The 15418-nt window shown below is 30.6% G+C and overlaps 1 protein-coding gene across 2 annotated transcripts; it reads right to left on the reverse strand.

The window, feature by feature from the left end:
* Positions 1-11007: 11007 nt before the first annotated feature.
* LOC107900626 (uncharacterized) lies at positions 11008-14589 on the reverse strand. Of its 2 annotated transcripts, none has more exons than XM_016826293.2 (5): positions 13854-14589; positions 13070-13119; positions 12913-12990; positions 11863-12478; positions 11008-11709 (listed from the first exon to the last, which is right to left on the reverse strand). In XM_016826293.2, exons 1-5 carry the CDS (start codon positions 13989-13991, stop codon positions 11176-11178), a joined length of 1416 nt encoding a protein of 471 aa, XP_016681782.1. In that variant the 5' UTR covers positions 13992-14589; the 3' UTR covers positions 11008-11175. The 2 variants fall into 2 exon arrangements, with proteins under 2 accessions (XP_016681782.1, XP_016681784.1); XM_016826295.2 differs by having other exon boundaries at positions 11008-11795; positions 13854-14572.
* Positions 14590-15418: the final 829 nt, after the last annotated feature.

Below are 15418 nucleotides of genomic sequence, written 5' to 3' on the forward strand. Positions count from 1 at the left end.
AAGTATTAAAAGGTAATTAAACCTAGCTACGGTAAATTTAACTAACTAACTAACTAACTAACTAACTTAGCATTAAACTAGAAAAGAAAGAGTTTGAATTCTAAAAAGATGAGATAAACACTAAACCGTAAGCTAAAAAGATGTTTTAAACTCACCCTTACTTTTTTTCTCATTGTATGAAAGCTTCACTTTATAATATTATGATCTTATTAAATTTTACTTTATACTATTTCTCCAATTAGTATTATAATTATAATTTTATATGAATATTCAGTTTGCTATTATTATTTAAATAATTTACAACTCCCAAACAATTAATTGCATTAGAAGTCTTATATTGATCAAAGATGATTAAACATGTAGTACCCTTTATCCGAGTCTGATATCTGACTTGAGAAAGAAGCGTTATTTTCAAACATCAAAGTTAATTTCCAATTTTCACTCATAAATTATGACTTTTTTTGGTTAAATCTGACATTTTAAAACATTCTCAAACTTAGCTAAACATTCAATCGTCAAATTACTTTCTAACGTCATTCAACATAGCATATACTGAACCATCATCATTCGAGTGCAAGTCATTACCAAAAGTTCAAAACGTTTAAGCCTCAACATAGCTCAACTTCAAGTCACTAAGCAACTACTCCAAATACATTAGACCCAACTTTAGTTTTTATGTACATGCTATACTAAAAACCAAAATTTAAACACAAAAGGTAGTCATAATCTTCAAGCCCCAAGGTGATGTGATGTGACCCGAAACGAACAAAATTTGAATTCAATCTTTTTAAGCCTAACCTTCAATCTATGCGTAGAAAATAACAACGCGTTAAGCAATTAAATTGCTTAGTAAGTACTCATATGAACTCATTCCTTACTTTTTCATTTAGTACATAATTATAATTTAAGGGTCCGTTTGATTGTAGTAAAACATTTTCCAGAAAAGGTTTTTAGTCTTTTCCAGTGTTTGTTTGGCTGAAAATATTTTCCTCAGGTAAAATCAATTCCAAAACACGGCAAAATGCCTTACATTTTTAGGGAAATTTTCTTACCGTTTCAATTTCCGTAAGACATTTTCAAAGCTCTCCTCTCTATCGATTTTCCAGTAATCTCCCACTCTCCTCCTTCATTCATTCATTTACGTGAGAAAACTTCCCTGAGAAAACGTCGACAACCCATTTTCCAGTAATCCCCTACTCCCCTCATTATTGATTATCGCCGTGGTTTTTCATTTCCTCGGTTCCCTCCTCTCCGTATCCGTCCAAATTGCCGATCCAAACGTTCTCAGTTTCCGACCACCATTTTTTTTTTGCTATCTCCACTCCAATTTCCCTTAGATCTTTGGAAAATTTCAGGCAACCTTATCCCTTACATTATTTCTTTTTTTATGGTTTTATTTTCAACTTTTATTTCTGGGAAATTTCAACCTGTAAAATACGAACTTGTGTCTGGTTTCATTTCATAAGAAAATGTTAGTGCATTGTTGAGTAATAAGTTACATTGTTGACATTAATTAGTTTGTAAATTTAGGATTTTATACAATAAAATTAGGTAATGCAAGGTGTTTAATTGTTTATATTCACGAGGTTGGAGAATTCGAGGAGTAAATGGACAAGACTAACTTAGGTTGATCTAAAGGTGTTTAACCATAGTATTAACTTCTTCTATTTCCTGTATATGATGTTGAGTTTTAGAGTGGAGAATAATGTTTCTTGTCTTTCATCAGTACAATTGTTACTGCTATGGTTTCTTCTTTAAGTAATTTAAGAGTATTCCCTGTTCTTCGTGGTTAGATAAAAAATGAACTTACTAACCTTGAATTAGGAATTTTAGCTTGATTAGGACTACTGGTTGCAGAGGAAATTGTTACCCAACTGTTAATTGCGCATCTCTAAGATGTTGAGTGCAGACTCTAGGAACCTTTTTCTTTCCCATGTTTGGACTCTACTCATGAGTATACATATTCATTAATAAGCTTTATAGTGTAAAACTTATCACATTTTCCTAGTGTTTGAACTCTAGGAATCTTCAATTGATGCTTCTATTTTCAAGCAACAAAAATGCTTTGTTGAGGCTCAATTTCTATCTTCAAACACCATATTTTGGTTAATATTTCCTTCATAGTAAATGAAGCTGCTTGAACCTCGGATCAGCTTCTGGAAATGCTTGTTGCAACTTAGAATATTCCTCCATAAGAATGATATTAGTGATTTCTTGTCTAAAAAGCCTAAGCTTTGATGCTTGATTATCTTAGCCTTTCTAGCTGGCATTAATGACTTCTTTTCGGTGCAGCAAATGCTGTATTGATGCGCTAAGTTCCTAGTTCTAGCTTCCTAGTTTTTATTTGTAGTTCCTTTTTATGACGACTGTTTGATTACTAGAGCATAGCTTGTGCTAATAATACGATGCGATGCGAAGCATGTGGAAAATCATTTGAGGACTGTAAAAAACCAGTGGCAGATTATATGCAAAATTTGAGGTGAAAGTGGTTTTGGATGGGATGATAACATGAAAATTATCACATGTGATAGAGCGACATATGATGCAGCAGTGATAGTAATATATGTATATATATGTTAAGTATATTTCAATTGTTTTTTACTTGTTATTCTAATTGTGTATAATATCCAACAAGCACACAAGAAGTATGAACCATTTTTGAATAAAAGCATTGATCATTATAATGAAATGGCTTTGGTTGTTGGCAAAGATATGGCAACAGGGAGTTTTGCCAGAACATTTGCTGACATAGATTTGGATAATGGTAATGAAGATTCAGTGCCTGTAGATTGGAACAATGAAGAGGCTGAAGAGGTAAGAACAAATGTATCTTCATCTGGCACATCTAAACGTAAAAGAAAAAGTGTTCAAGAAAGTGTCGTTGATGAACAAATTAAATTTGTGGGTGAACAACTTGGCCAAATTGGTAATGCTTTGGAACAATTTACTACGGATAAGACACCACAGCTTTACGAACAAGTGATGTCGATGGAGAAAGAAGGATTTGATGATGACTTATTGTGTTCTGTGTTCGATTATCTAGTGAGTCATGAATCCAAGGCCAAAGGTTTTTTATTTAAAAGTACGAAGCATAAAAAAATTTGGCTTCGAAAAATTTCTCAAGGTTGAAGATATTGATACTTTTATGTGGTGTAATATTAGTTATGCACTTGGACAATGTTGTTACTATGTGGTGTACTACTAATTATGCATTTGGATAATATTATTAATTTCTAGTATTCATTGTGGTTTCAAAGCTAATTTATAATTATTCAATCCTTGTTTTTTTATTTTTTTAACACAATTACAAATAATTGATTTGATATTGGTTGTTTTCAATTTATAACAGTTAATATTGTAGCTTAATAATTGAGTATTATTATATATTTAATTTGATTTATTTAATTATAAATAAATCATTGCAATATATGTAAAAACAATTTAAAATATAAAAAATTATTAATATATATTAATATATGTAAAAACAACTTTTTCGAAAAATATTTTCAGGAAATCTGCCAAACAGCAGAAAATATTTTACACAGATTCATCCAAACACCAGAAAATATTTTCAGTAAATCATTTTCTAGAAAAGTAAATCACTTTCCAGAAATTATTTTACGGAAAACATTTTACTGGCAAACAAATAGACCCTAAGCAAATCAGTTAACATTAAAGTAAAATTTAATTACAACACATAAATATTATAGCTGATAAATAACTTACAAATTTCCATTTTAATTTAGCCCTAAGTAAACTTTAACAAACTACAGCCGAATATGTGAAATGATAAATTAGTTGTACAAGAGAATGTATAAACAAAATTGCACCATCGGTACTATAGCTGATATCTACAAAAGGACAAGTGTGCTATGCACATTAAGTGCAAGATACATATTCTTAAATTCAAATGCGCACAAATAGAATTACTAATGGCATGCGATTAATATCCAACAAGTTCAAATCTTGTTTTCTAAGGTCATTCAATATCATAATTAATTATAGGCAAAATTTTATAATCTCATATCATATTAACATTTCAAAATCACATGTTCACAATCATCTAATCGATTAAAACAATTGAGCTTTCAAAATAAGGTTTTCAACTTGAGTATTAGTTACTAATATATATATATTAGTGCAAAAATTTCAAAATCAAGATCCATTAAATTTTGTTAGAAACTAGACTTAATAATATTTCATCCATAAAAATTTCATAATTTAATTCATTATCATTTTAACTCGGAATTTTTTTAAAATTACTTTAGTGCTGCTACTAAGCAACAATGACCTTTCATCACTTAAAAATATTTTTCTCCTAATATAAAATTCGTATGCATATACCGTTTGCTTCATTTGAAACTATGTTCAATAATATTTCTATAAATATAAATATCTTATTTTAAATCAATTTCTACAATTTTCGACAATTTTTCAAAGTTGGAATAGGGGTCGTCGCCAACAACTTTGAGTTACCTTCACTAAATTATTTTTAAATCACAATACAAAATTTGTAACACCCTTCACCTGCCCCCACCATCGGATTAGGTTACGGGATGCTACGATAAATAACATAACAAAATCATGTTATTTTAGTTCAAAACTTATTAACACATTCATTAATCGTCAAACATTCAGTTAAACATGTTATACATGCAAGATTAGGCTTAAATCAAGCTTAGGAAAGCTTTAAAAACAATTTAGAACTGAGTAGGAGCTAATTTGAAACATTTCAGAAAAAATATGGCAAAAGTACAAAACAAGGGTCACACAGTCGTGTCACTTGGCGTGTAACTAACTATGGCCGTGTGGACCTAATTGTAAAACTTTGCAAATATTCACATGGTTGTGTAGCTAGGTCGTATGAGAGACTAAGGTTGTGTCAATCAACCTGCACCAAATTTATTAAGAGCACATGGCCGTGCCACATGCCCATGTGAGGCACACGGTCGTGTGTTAGACCATGTTCACCTATTTGTACCCTATAAGGCAAGTTACAAACCGTCAACACTCACATACCATATATGCACTTCAGACCAAATCTTAAAACCTAATCAAAATACACCAAAATATACCAAAAACACCATTTAAAACATCATTCCTAAGTGCTTAACCAACATGCCATTTTGGCACCATCACAACAAATTATAAACCATTATCAAAGAATTCGTCAAATATAATACTATCATGATTCAATTATAACTTTCAACCATACATATAAGCATGTGATACCATTATGCATCTTGCCATAAATTTCTATCAAACCTTACTTTGTAAAGCAACCTAAAACATGCCATAACATCTAATAGAATTGACCATCTAGGTATCAAGTAAACAACTAGATCTATACCATGTATAATCCATCCAAATCTCAATTTACATATATCTTTTCATGATTCAAAACATCACATATACCTATTAATCAATCATTTGTCAAAGCATTATCATAGCATAATTCTTCATAATTTAAAAATAAGTATACGTCAACAAGGCACACTTAAACCATTAATTCTATCAACCAAGCCAAATAACCTTATAAACATATTACATAATATCCATTTTAACTACATAATCACATCCAATTCATAATCCCCAAAATGACCTATATATATAACATATAATCATTCAAACTCAAATCACAATCAACAACCAAAGTACCAACATTCAAGATTGACCAAAAACGAGTCGCCTATATACATGCCACAAAACCAAGTTTTAAACGATATAAAGACTACTGAATCAATATCGGGATAGTGTGAGTTTCTTGACGATCCGCCTGATACGTTTCGCAAGTTGACAATCTACAGGGAAAAAGGGAAACAAGAGTAAGCATTACTAATGCTTAGTAAGTTCACAGTTACTAAAACAACAACTTACCTCATTTTATAAATTTAAACAACAAGTAATTCAACTTGACGATTTTGCCTAAATCTAGCAACCCTATGTCAACCAGGTGAGTTCATCCCGTAACCAATTCATATAATAATTTGAACATTTAGCATTTCAAATAATTTTAATACCAATTGCATGGAAAACAACAACTCAATACCATTCACATCATTTCAATCAACGTTTCAATTCACAAATACTACTAAAAGTCTCAATGATACATATATATCAATACATACAAACTTCAATTAATCAATCTAAAGATTATATCGTATCATTTCATTTTGTTGTTTGAATTTTGCATCAAATTCATAGATTTATCACATTTCCATATTGGCCCTCCAGCACATATATCCAATATGTATTAGCAGTCAATGCTATTGATATTCATATATATATATCATTAATCAATTTTGTATTACCATAACACAATTATCAATTCGATTTATATATTAAAGATCAAATATCACATTACTTTCCATTTCCTATCTATTTCTAATCTCAAGTATTAAATAACACTTTTCATTTCAAATTTTCAATCTCATGATTTCAAGGACCCTATCATCATCATTTCAATTATACTTATCCCTCTTTTATCATTTATTTCCCCCATTAACTCAACTCCAACTTGGACAGATACACGGATCCAACCAACACACCAGTTTGACACCCAGTGCCTAATCGGATAAATCCGAAGCAAATAGTTGTGTCCAACGCTTATCAAATAGTTTGACACCCAATGTATCATTGGTAAGGGTGAAGAAAATCTGATTCAATTCAAAAAACTCGATAAAAAAGTCAAATTTTAAATTAAATAGTTAGAGTTATTTGAGTTAATCAAGTTTTCAGATCAACTCGAATAAAAAATTAAATTTTTTTGGTTTAACTCAAATATGAATTACACAATTCGAGTTATCCGAAAATTCAAATAAGAAAAGACAAAACTACATCGTTTTGATAAATGTTCACCTTTTCTAAATTAAAAGTCAAAATCATTAAGTTAAAAGACAAAACTACGACGTTTTGATAAAGTTTACTCATTAAGTTAAAAGGCAAAATCATTATATTGTTTATATAGTTAAATAATCTTGTAATTTGTCTACTAGTTAAATAATCGATCCATGTAAATGTAACATTGAGTATAAATAATAGGATTCGTTAACTTGACTCGACTCGACATTTTTTGACTCGATTAAAAAAAATTCAAATCGAGTTTGGTTGCTAAAATAGATTCGTCAACTCGACTAACTCAAAATTTTTTGACTCGATTCGACTTGACTCGATCAAATACTCACCCCTAATCATCGGTATAACAGAAGTAATTTGGCACCTAGTGCCTCATCGACTCATAATCGAAGTAACCCTGAACTCTTTTTATCCTATGACATGCCAACTATATCCGACTCTGTCTGAATACTTAATAGGGTAATTATTTTCAATTTCCATTATAAGCCAATTTTCTTAATTCAATTATATATGTTCAATAGCAATTTATCAATACTTATCAATATACCAACATAATTCTTCTCAATACAAAAATCAATTTTGCATTTACATCAATATATGATCATCTCAAATAAATTCAATTTAGTCATTACTGTAAACAATCAATCAATTTCAGGCAAACACAGTTCTATCAATTATAATCAATTATAAATTCATTTTTAATTAAAATTTAATTTATCATTTTAAGTTTTATCCGCCAGCTTATCACTTTTCTGTGTTCTAGTCTATAACTCACTCATTGTACCTAATTGTGAACAATTTAAACTATTATCAACCAAATACAATTTAAAAAATTAAATATAAAACAATTTAAATACTATCATACTATGTGAACTTACCTGGTCAAAAAAAAATCTCTAAGGACTAATCAACATTTTTTTTGTTATTTCCTCAAATTTTCTTCAATTTGGTCAAATTTTCGATCTATTCAATAATTAAATTCAATTTATCAATTCCAACCCTATTATTTCATTCAATTATAAACATGTATAAACTCAATTTCAGTATTCGGCTGCCCAATTTAGTCCGTAAAACCGAACTTATCATATCTTTCGAATTTGAACTCCAAATTTTAAACTCACTTAAATTATGTCAATATACAACCTCATATTATCACAATTTACAAAAATTTCATACCGATTTGAATATATTTGTAATTTAGTCCCTAACTCAAAACTAATAAAATTTATTTAACAAATTAATCATATTTCATTTCTAAGCTTCAAAATCAACCATAAACATTCAAAAATTTCAATTAACATCAATGGAAACTTTAGAAATCTTTAATAACTTTCAAAACGGAGATATGAGTTAACTAAATTTAATCGCAACGATCTCAAAAATATAAAAAATATTTAAAACTCGTGTTGGAAGGACTTACATGCACGATTAGAAAGCTTGAAGGGTTCGGCTATGGCTTCCTATTTTATTTTCTTATTTCAAACGGTGAAAAACAAGTGATGAGGAAAATGACAATGATGTTTTAAATGTTTTAACATATAATTGAAATTAATAAAACATTTTTAAATGAAATTTTCACTTAAATATTAGACACCACAGTCCACCACTATTTAAAAAGTGGTTAATTTCCACTTTGATCTTTAAGCATTTATTAATTAAGCATCTTAACTAATAAAAATTAATATCGATTAACTTTTATAGTTTTTTACGTTTTTAGTCTTTTTTTTCTTTAATTAACCATCCAATCACTAAAATTTTTGGATCAAACTACAGTTCATCTTTATAATAACTCCATAAATGATAAAAATATTTACGGGTTTGATTTATAGAAATTAGGTCTCGAAACGTCATTTTCCAAAACCACTTGGCTTTTGGTATGCACCATTTGTACCTTGACTAACTGACCAATTAATAAAATATATTAAATCTCGATTCAATATTACACTATATTAGTTAAATATATCCATAGACTCTCTCTTGTCGGAATTGTGGTCTTGAAATCACTATTTTCAACACACTAAAAAACGGGTTGTCACAGAATTATAATGCAAGTATAATTGAATTCATTAAAAACTAGATTCAACAAGCTTTTCAATCATATTTGGCTCTACTCTTAATTTAATCTATATAATTTTGGATGAATTTTTGAAGTTACTTCTAATGTCATTTACTAAACTATTTTTGTTGAGATTTGAATAACTTTAGTTTGATCCCTCACCATCTAACTTATTAATTATGTAAATATTAATCTAAATCATACTTTATAAAATTTTCAACTAAATCCAAACATGGTAAATAAGAGTTGAAAAGAGTACTTACCTTGACTTTGGCTTGAATAAGTAACTTAAGCCATCTTCTTCCTTCTTTCAATCTTTTACTACTTTTTCCAATTCCATTTTATTTCTCTTCATTAAAAAATAAAAGCGAAAAGCAAAATGCATATCCAATAATAATATAACATGCATGAATACATGATGAAAACATAAATTTCTCACCATGACTTCTTAAAATTAAATTTAGGAAATTACTTTACAGTGATGTATTGATTAAAATCCTAAGAAAATTATATTGTCACGTTTGGTTCACTAACTTTTTTTATAGAATGTAATATCATTATTAAATAAAAGATAATATTCATATATTTCATCTTTATAATATTTTTTTCTTAATAATAAAATTTAGTTGATATTTATAATGTTAATTAAAATAAAAATTATTTTAAATTTGTCCTACATATATTTTGTAAATATAATAATGCACATATAAAATCATGTATGCATAAAACTTGTTTTGAAATAAATTTAAAAAAAATATATGTATATATAATACATGCGAAGAATTCGTTCAAGTTATAGAGAAAATAAAATAGTAGGACAAAGGAAGAAGACAATAGTGTTTTTTTTTTAAACATTTATTAATAAATTAATACATAAAACCAATATAAAATAAGGTTAATTTTGTGTTAATATTTTTTTAACTTTTCAATTTACAACTTTTCCATATTTTATAATGAGAATTACATTGTCATGTTCATGGGAAAATAAATATTAAATAAATAAAATTGAAGATTAAATTATGGGGGAAGTAATGATGAAAAATAAAAGGAAATGGGTAGATTTTGATGAAAAAGAGCATGTTTGCCTTCATTTTCTTCTTTGTTGCCGTGGGAGAGAAGATGCGTATAAAAAATTAGGCAAACACTACTTAGCTTTGTTCCACTTAATCTAATGGTCCAAAATCATCTAAAAATATCTCTTTTTCTTTTCAACTCTCAATATATCTTCTTGAGTGTTATATCCATTTTACCCTTTGTAGTTCTTTATATTCACCCTTCAACCTATGACCACTTCTTGGACCTTTACTTCTTTACAATCTAGTTCCTCTAATTTTTATTGATTAAAAGCATTTCACTACTAACGAAAATTTTACTAAATATCTTCCCATAATACTCGCCATCATAATTTTAGAGGCGTTACGAGACATATCCACGGGTTGAGCCAGACCAAAAATGAGTAGATTTAGATGATGATAGATTGAAGAAAAAGATCGATATAAAAGATGATGACGAAAATGATGGATTAAAGTAGAAGATTAAAATACATAATCTAAAATATTTGTAATATTAGTATTTATTTTTAAATTAGATTTTATATGCTAAAATAGTTTTTAAAAATAAAATTAAAAAATTGAGACACTAATTTTAAAAATTAATAGTTAATTAAATCAAACTCTAATCTCAATTCTCAATATATATATATATAAAAGATATTAAAGATAGAGTTGTTTTACATTTATTAAAGCCGTTGAAATAATATCTATCTTTAATTACATTTTCATTATAATTTAATCTTATTATTTTAAATAATTTTATTTTTATCCATCTTTTAAACGTGCACACGAAGACTAGTTATTTTTAAATGTATAATTATTACAACTTTAATTTTATTATATATTTTAATTATACTTAATAACAAATAAAACAATTAATTAAAAACTAGTTATTTGGATGTTTAATTAGAGTGGGTTTTTGTGTTGTTGGTACATTTCCGCGAGATCGACTTTCGTTCTTTTCTAACATGATTGCCTTGGATATCATGAGCCAATGATTGGCATTTTCACCCTTGTTTATATACCCAGCAACCACCTTCTCCATCACAAAGGGTTTCCTGTTTTTCACTGATTAATGGTAGTTTTGAAAGTAAAACTGCAATTCTAGAACTGTTTATCCTAAGGGACAAAACTCTTACACTTCATAACTACATACATTTACAACAGGGTCTCATAATAGAAGACAGATTGTTATACATTTGTACAACATTATCACCTACCTCCACTTCTCTTTCTTCCTTTTGTTCGAGCTTCAGACTTTTGACCTGTGCGTCCACCGCTGACTTTTCTTGGCCGAGAAGCTAAAACCTTCTTTGTCACAGCCAAGGACTCATCCGATGCTGGAGAATCTGCAGCAGTTGTCTTTTTACTCCCATGACAAGCCCCAGCTACGGGATTCCTGTTGCTTGATGCGTTTCCAGGTGGTTTGCGATTCCCACGGTGAATGCTCCAGGGCTTTGCAGGAGGTTTGTGCATAGGTGTGTTGGAGGTAAAGGTGGTCATGGGAACCTTGCCTCTGTACTCCTTAAAGTGTTGCCACAAAGCTGTGGTGACAATACGTCTCAGATGCAGTGCGGATTTATATTCACGAGTGTTCTTGGAATAAAAGACCAAGGCATTGTTGGCAACTAATAACATATCACGAAAGAGCTCTCTAACAGACATGATCAAATTACTGACTATTCTTGATCTTATGGTGTCGAAATCCATGTGCCGTAGGATCATTTTTTTGTATCTTCCTCTTTTCTGTGTGAGAAAAGAACAATCTCGAGATTATCTATATATAAACATTAAGCCTCGGGACGACTGAACGAAGCTAGTGCTTGGTGTAACTGAAAAGCAGATTAATAAAAATTATTGACATCATTAATGAACTAAACCGAGAATACTTTCCTTTACCTGACTATCAAGCCTCCGCCGAAAGACAGAAGCACAGTCATTCTCTGCGACAGAACTAAATATTCTCATTATATCATCAATCCCTTCCTTGGTTGAACCTCCACTTTGATCCTCGACAGCCGAAGATTTGGCAATCTGAGCAGAGTTGCTAACTGAAGTTTCTTTGCAAAGCAAAGCACTTGCAACATCAGCCGGGCATAAAGCCTCGCTTTCTCCGACACTCCCTTCTTTGGTATCCTTACTGCAATCCTTTCTCTTTCGTTTCCCTCTCCTCTTCCGTATACACAGCAACTTTCCTCCACATAGAGCATCTGCCAACTTATCAATGCTTGAAAATTTCTCCCTCTCAGAGGTCAGTGCGTCTCCTACTGGCTTGGAATCCATCTCTTCAGTAGGCACTGCAGCTGGAATCTGACAATCAGGCGCCCAGTTTGTCTGGGCCTCCTGCGTAAAACTACCAGCAGAGAGGCCATCCTTGCATGTGTCCTTACTGGAAAACTCAAATCCCTCGGATTTAAGACATGGTAAGGCTGATTCTGTTGGACTGGAATCATAATCAACCCCTGAATCATTTCTTTTCTCAGCTTTTAGGTTTTCAAGCTTTGATTCCAGAGACCTGAGGAGGACTAGAATAAATCCAGAGTAATATAAACACAAGAATGCAAGTTTTAGGACGTAAAAAATCCGAAGATACCAAGATCAAAAGCATAAATTTGGTTTGTTCTTATGTAAAACATAAATTCAGGTTCATGTACTTTGAGACATCCGAAATTAAAAGCTCAATTTTCACTAAAGTTCAAACTAATACGCAAACAAAAGCTCTTCCAGGACAATCAACCAGGTCATAGCTTTAGCTTTTACGCATTTTGGCTAGCATGCATTGGAGGGGCAATTGAGAATCTGTGCTGTGTATGATTAAAAACCGGAGAATCTTCTTAAAGTGTTGAGTATTTTGGAACTCCATTGACAGATTACAAAGGAATAGTATAGGAGCAAGACTCAAAACCACTAAAAGCATAGCCCATTTGGCAATAGAGGCAAATTACTCACCCGATTGAATCTTCGGATTCCTCTAAAGCTCGCCTCAATTCAGCCATTCGTTGTTTACGTAACTCCTCAAACCAAGCTCTAAAAGAAGCATACTTGAGAATGTAACTATGGAAATTAATACATAATACTCGAACAAACTCGGGACAGGATTACTCACTTGCAACCTGAGTAACGTCGTTGTAGATCCTCATACTTGGCCTTACATGCCTGCATTCCCCATAACGTAGGAAAATAAAATCGACCATTTGGACAAATAATTTCAGTACACTGCATTAACAGCTGGAACATTATCCTAGTACTCCCTCCCATTTAAACAAGGAAAGTTCAACATAAGTCAATTAAATGCACATCCTTAATCATGTAGTCGTATTATAAAGATGTTAATTCATACTGATGCATTTCAAATATCATTCAATAGTTCAAGTAACCGACATCCTATGAACCTTGAACCTTGAACTTTTTTATCGAACATTAGGCAAAATGTCAAAACACGAATATCGAACACAAATACTTATATTTAGGGAGTCAAAGCGAACTATTAACTACCCTCATTTACAAAAATTGAGCGCTTTCATTCTCCTAAAATACATTTTATAGTAGAATCCAACCAGAAGTGAAGATCAAAAATAGTCAAGGCTTTCAGCTTCACGCATTTTCATTAATCCTTATTGGTCACGTGGAAATCACGTGACAAGTACTTCCCCATTACCCTGACAATAGTAATTAAATAATAATAATCAAAATCACAAACACATGTTAATGTCAAGACTTGTTTGCCGCATAAAACGTAACCATTCATGTCCTTGTCTTGTTTCACTCTCATTTCTTTAATGCTAAAATTAATAAAGAAGAACAATTTTATACCTAAAAAGGGAGAAATGGATCAAATCAGAAAATACTCTGTTAATTAAATTTTAAAAAAGTGTTAATCGTATAATAACCTCGGGAGTGAAGGCAAAAGGAGAAAGAGCTCGGGTTCGGAGCTCCGAAGCGACGAGGTTCCAATCTCGGGTACCATGGCGGAGAACTGCCCCACCTAACAAAAGCTCCTCCCAAGTACCCCACGTCCTCGTTATCATCTCCGTTCCTAAGTACACGTGTACGGCCCACGATTACTTCCAAAAAATCAACGACGACCCACCACCGGAAATTTCTATTAAATCAAGAAAGCCGTAGCCTTTCTCTTCTCCTCAGGCACATCCGGCGCACTTAGCCGACGCCACCCTCTTATAATAAATAAAAAGAATTCCCAGAAACAAAAGCAAAAGGCGGTCTCTTTAGGTTTTTTTTTCTTTTTTAATGAATTTTGAAACTCGTTAGAACTAGAAGGGTATAAAAAGTTTAGAATTTTTAATGTAACGGAAAGTAGCCAAAATTTTAAAAAAGTGAAATCAGCCAAAAAACGGACGAGATTTTGCAGAATAATGTAGAAATAAAAGAGAGATAATATGTATATATCTCAAATTTTTTTTCAGGAAATAATCTCAAAGATTATAATTTGTTTTAGAGTGAGAAAAACATGGACAAGGAGAAGACTTTTTTTTTTTGGGTTTAATAAAGGGGTATGGAACTTTAAGTTTAGTTTTCTGCGATTGGGTTTTTATATTTATTAATATTTTTTTGGTTTGGTTAAGAAACAAAGGCGCTGTCTTTTCTTCAGCTTCTCGGTTTTCGGACACACTGGATTGACCTAATTGTCTTCGTCTATTATTTATATATATATATATCCCCACTTCGCTTCTTTTTTTTTTAATGACAATTAACTCCTACTTAATTAGAATAAATTTGAATACAATAGTTGGAAAGAAAATACATTTTGTAATATTTATTTGCAATATTAGATCTTATAACCAAGGTTGAGATGTGTCCTATAAGAGCATAGTAAAATATTTAATAAAAAAATACATGTCTATTTTTTAATGTTGTTTGTGGAATAAAAAAGATAATCTACTAGTGTACTAAACACTCACTCATTTTTTAATTTATAAAAACAAAAAATAATATTTCTAAGAATGTCATTAGATTAAATTTAAGGTCGAAACAAGAGCAGTGATACAAGGTCTTCAAATGTATGGGAGAACGAATATAGAAAGCTTACGTGCTTTTGGTAGAATCCATTTTAACCTATTTAACGACCAATAGAAAATTGGGCGAGTTAGGCTTAATACTTAGTTTGCTTAAGGGTGACTGAAAAGTAAGATTTCATCACGTTTCGATATCTCAAAATAAGATTATCGATCATATGGCCAAAATAGCTTCAAGTGAATTGAGTAATATACAACTATTTGGAGAGCTACCAAATTCAGTATGAAATATACTGATAGTTGAGCGTAATATTGTTTCTTTATGTTGCTAGTCCTTTAAAAATGTAATCAATTTATACTGTAGTAACTGCATTAAATGATTTTCTTTTTCGTTCTAGGGAATTGTAATGCTTTTTAGATTTGTAATTAAATTATTTTTTGAATTGTTATTTGTCCCTTCTTCGTTAAATATTCTATTTTCT

Source organism: Gossypium hirsutum, chromosome D06, assembly GCF_007990345.1.
Source record: "Gossypium hirsutum isolate 1008001.06 chromosome D06, Gossypium_hirsutum_v2.1, whole genome shotgun sequence".
In the NCBI taxonomy this organism is placed as follows: Eukaryota; Viridiplantae; Streptophyta; class Magnoliopsida; order Malvales; family Malvaceae; genus Gossypium; species Gossypium hirsutum.

What these genes read in the sequence shown, in the direction of transcription:
- LOC107900626 (XM_016826293.2), bottom strand. Translation starts at nt 13,991, where the DNA reads ATGATAACGAGGACGTGGGGTACTTGGGAGGAGCTTTTGTTAGGTGGG. An exon ending in CTTTTGCCTTCACTCCCGAG is followed by an intron (nt 13,120 to 13,853) that starts GTTATTATACGA and finishes TGGGGAATGCAG; the next exon opens with GCATGTAAGGCCAAGTATGA. An exon ending in CGACGTTACTCAGGTTGCAA is followed by an intron (nt 12,991 to 13,069) that starts GTGAGTAATCCT and finishes TGCTTCTTTTAG; the next exon opens with AGCTTGGTTTGAGGAGTTAC.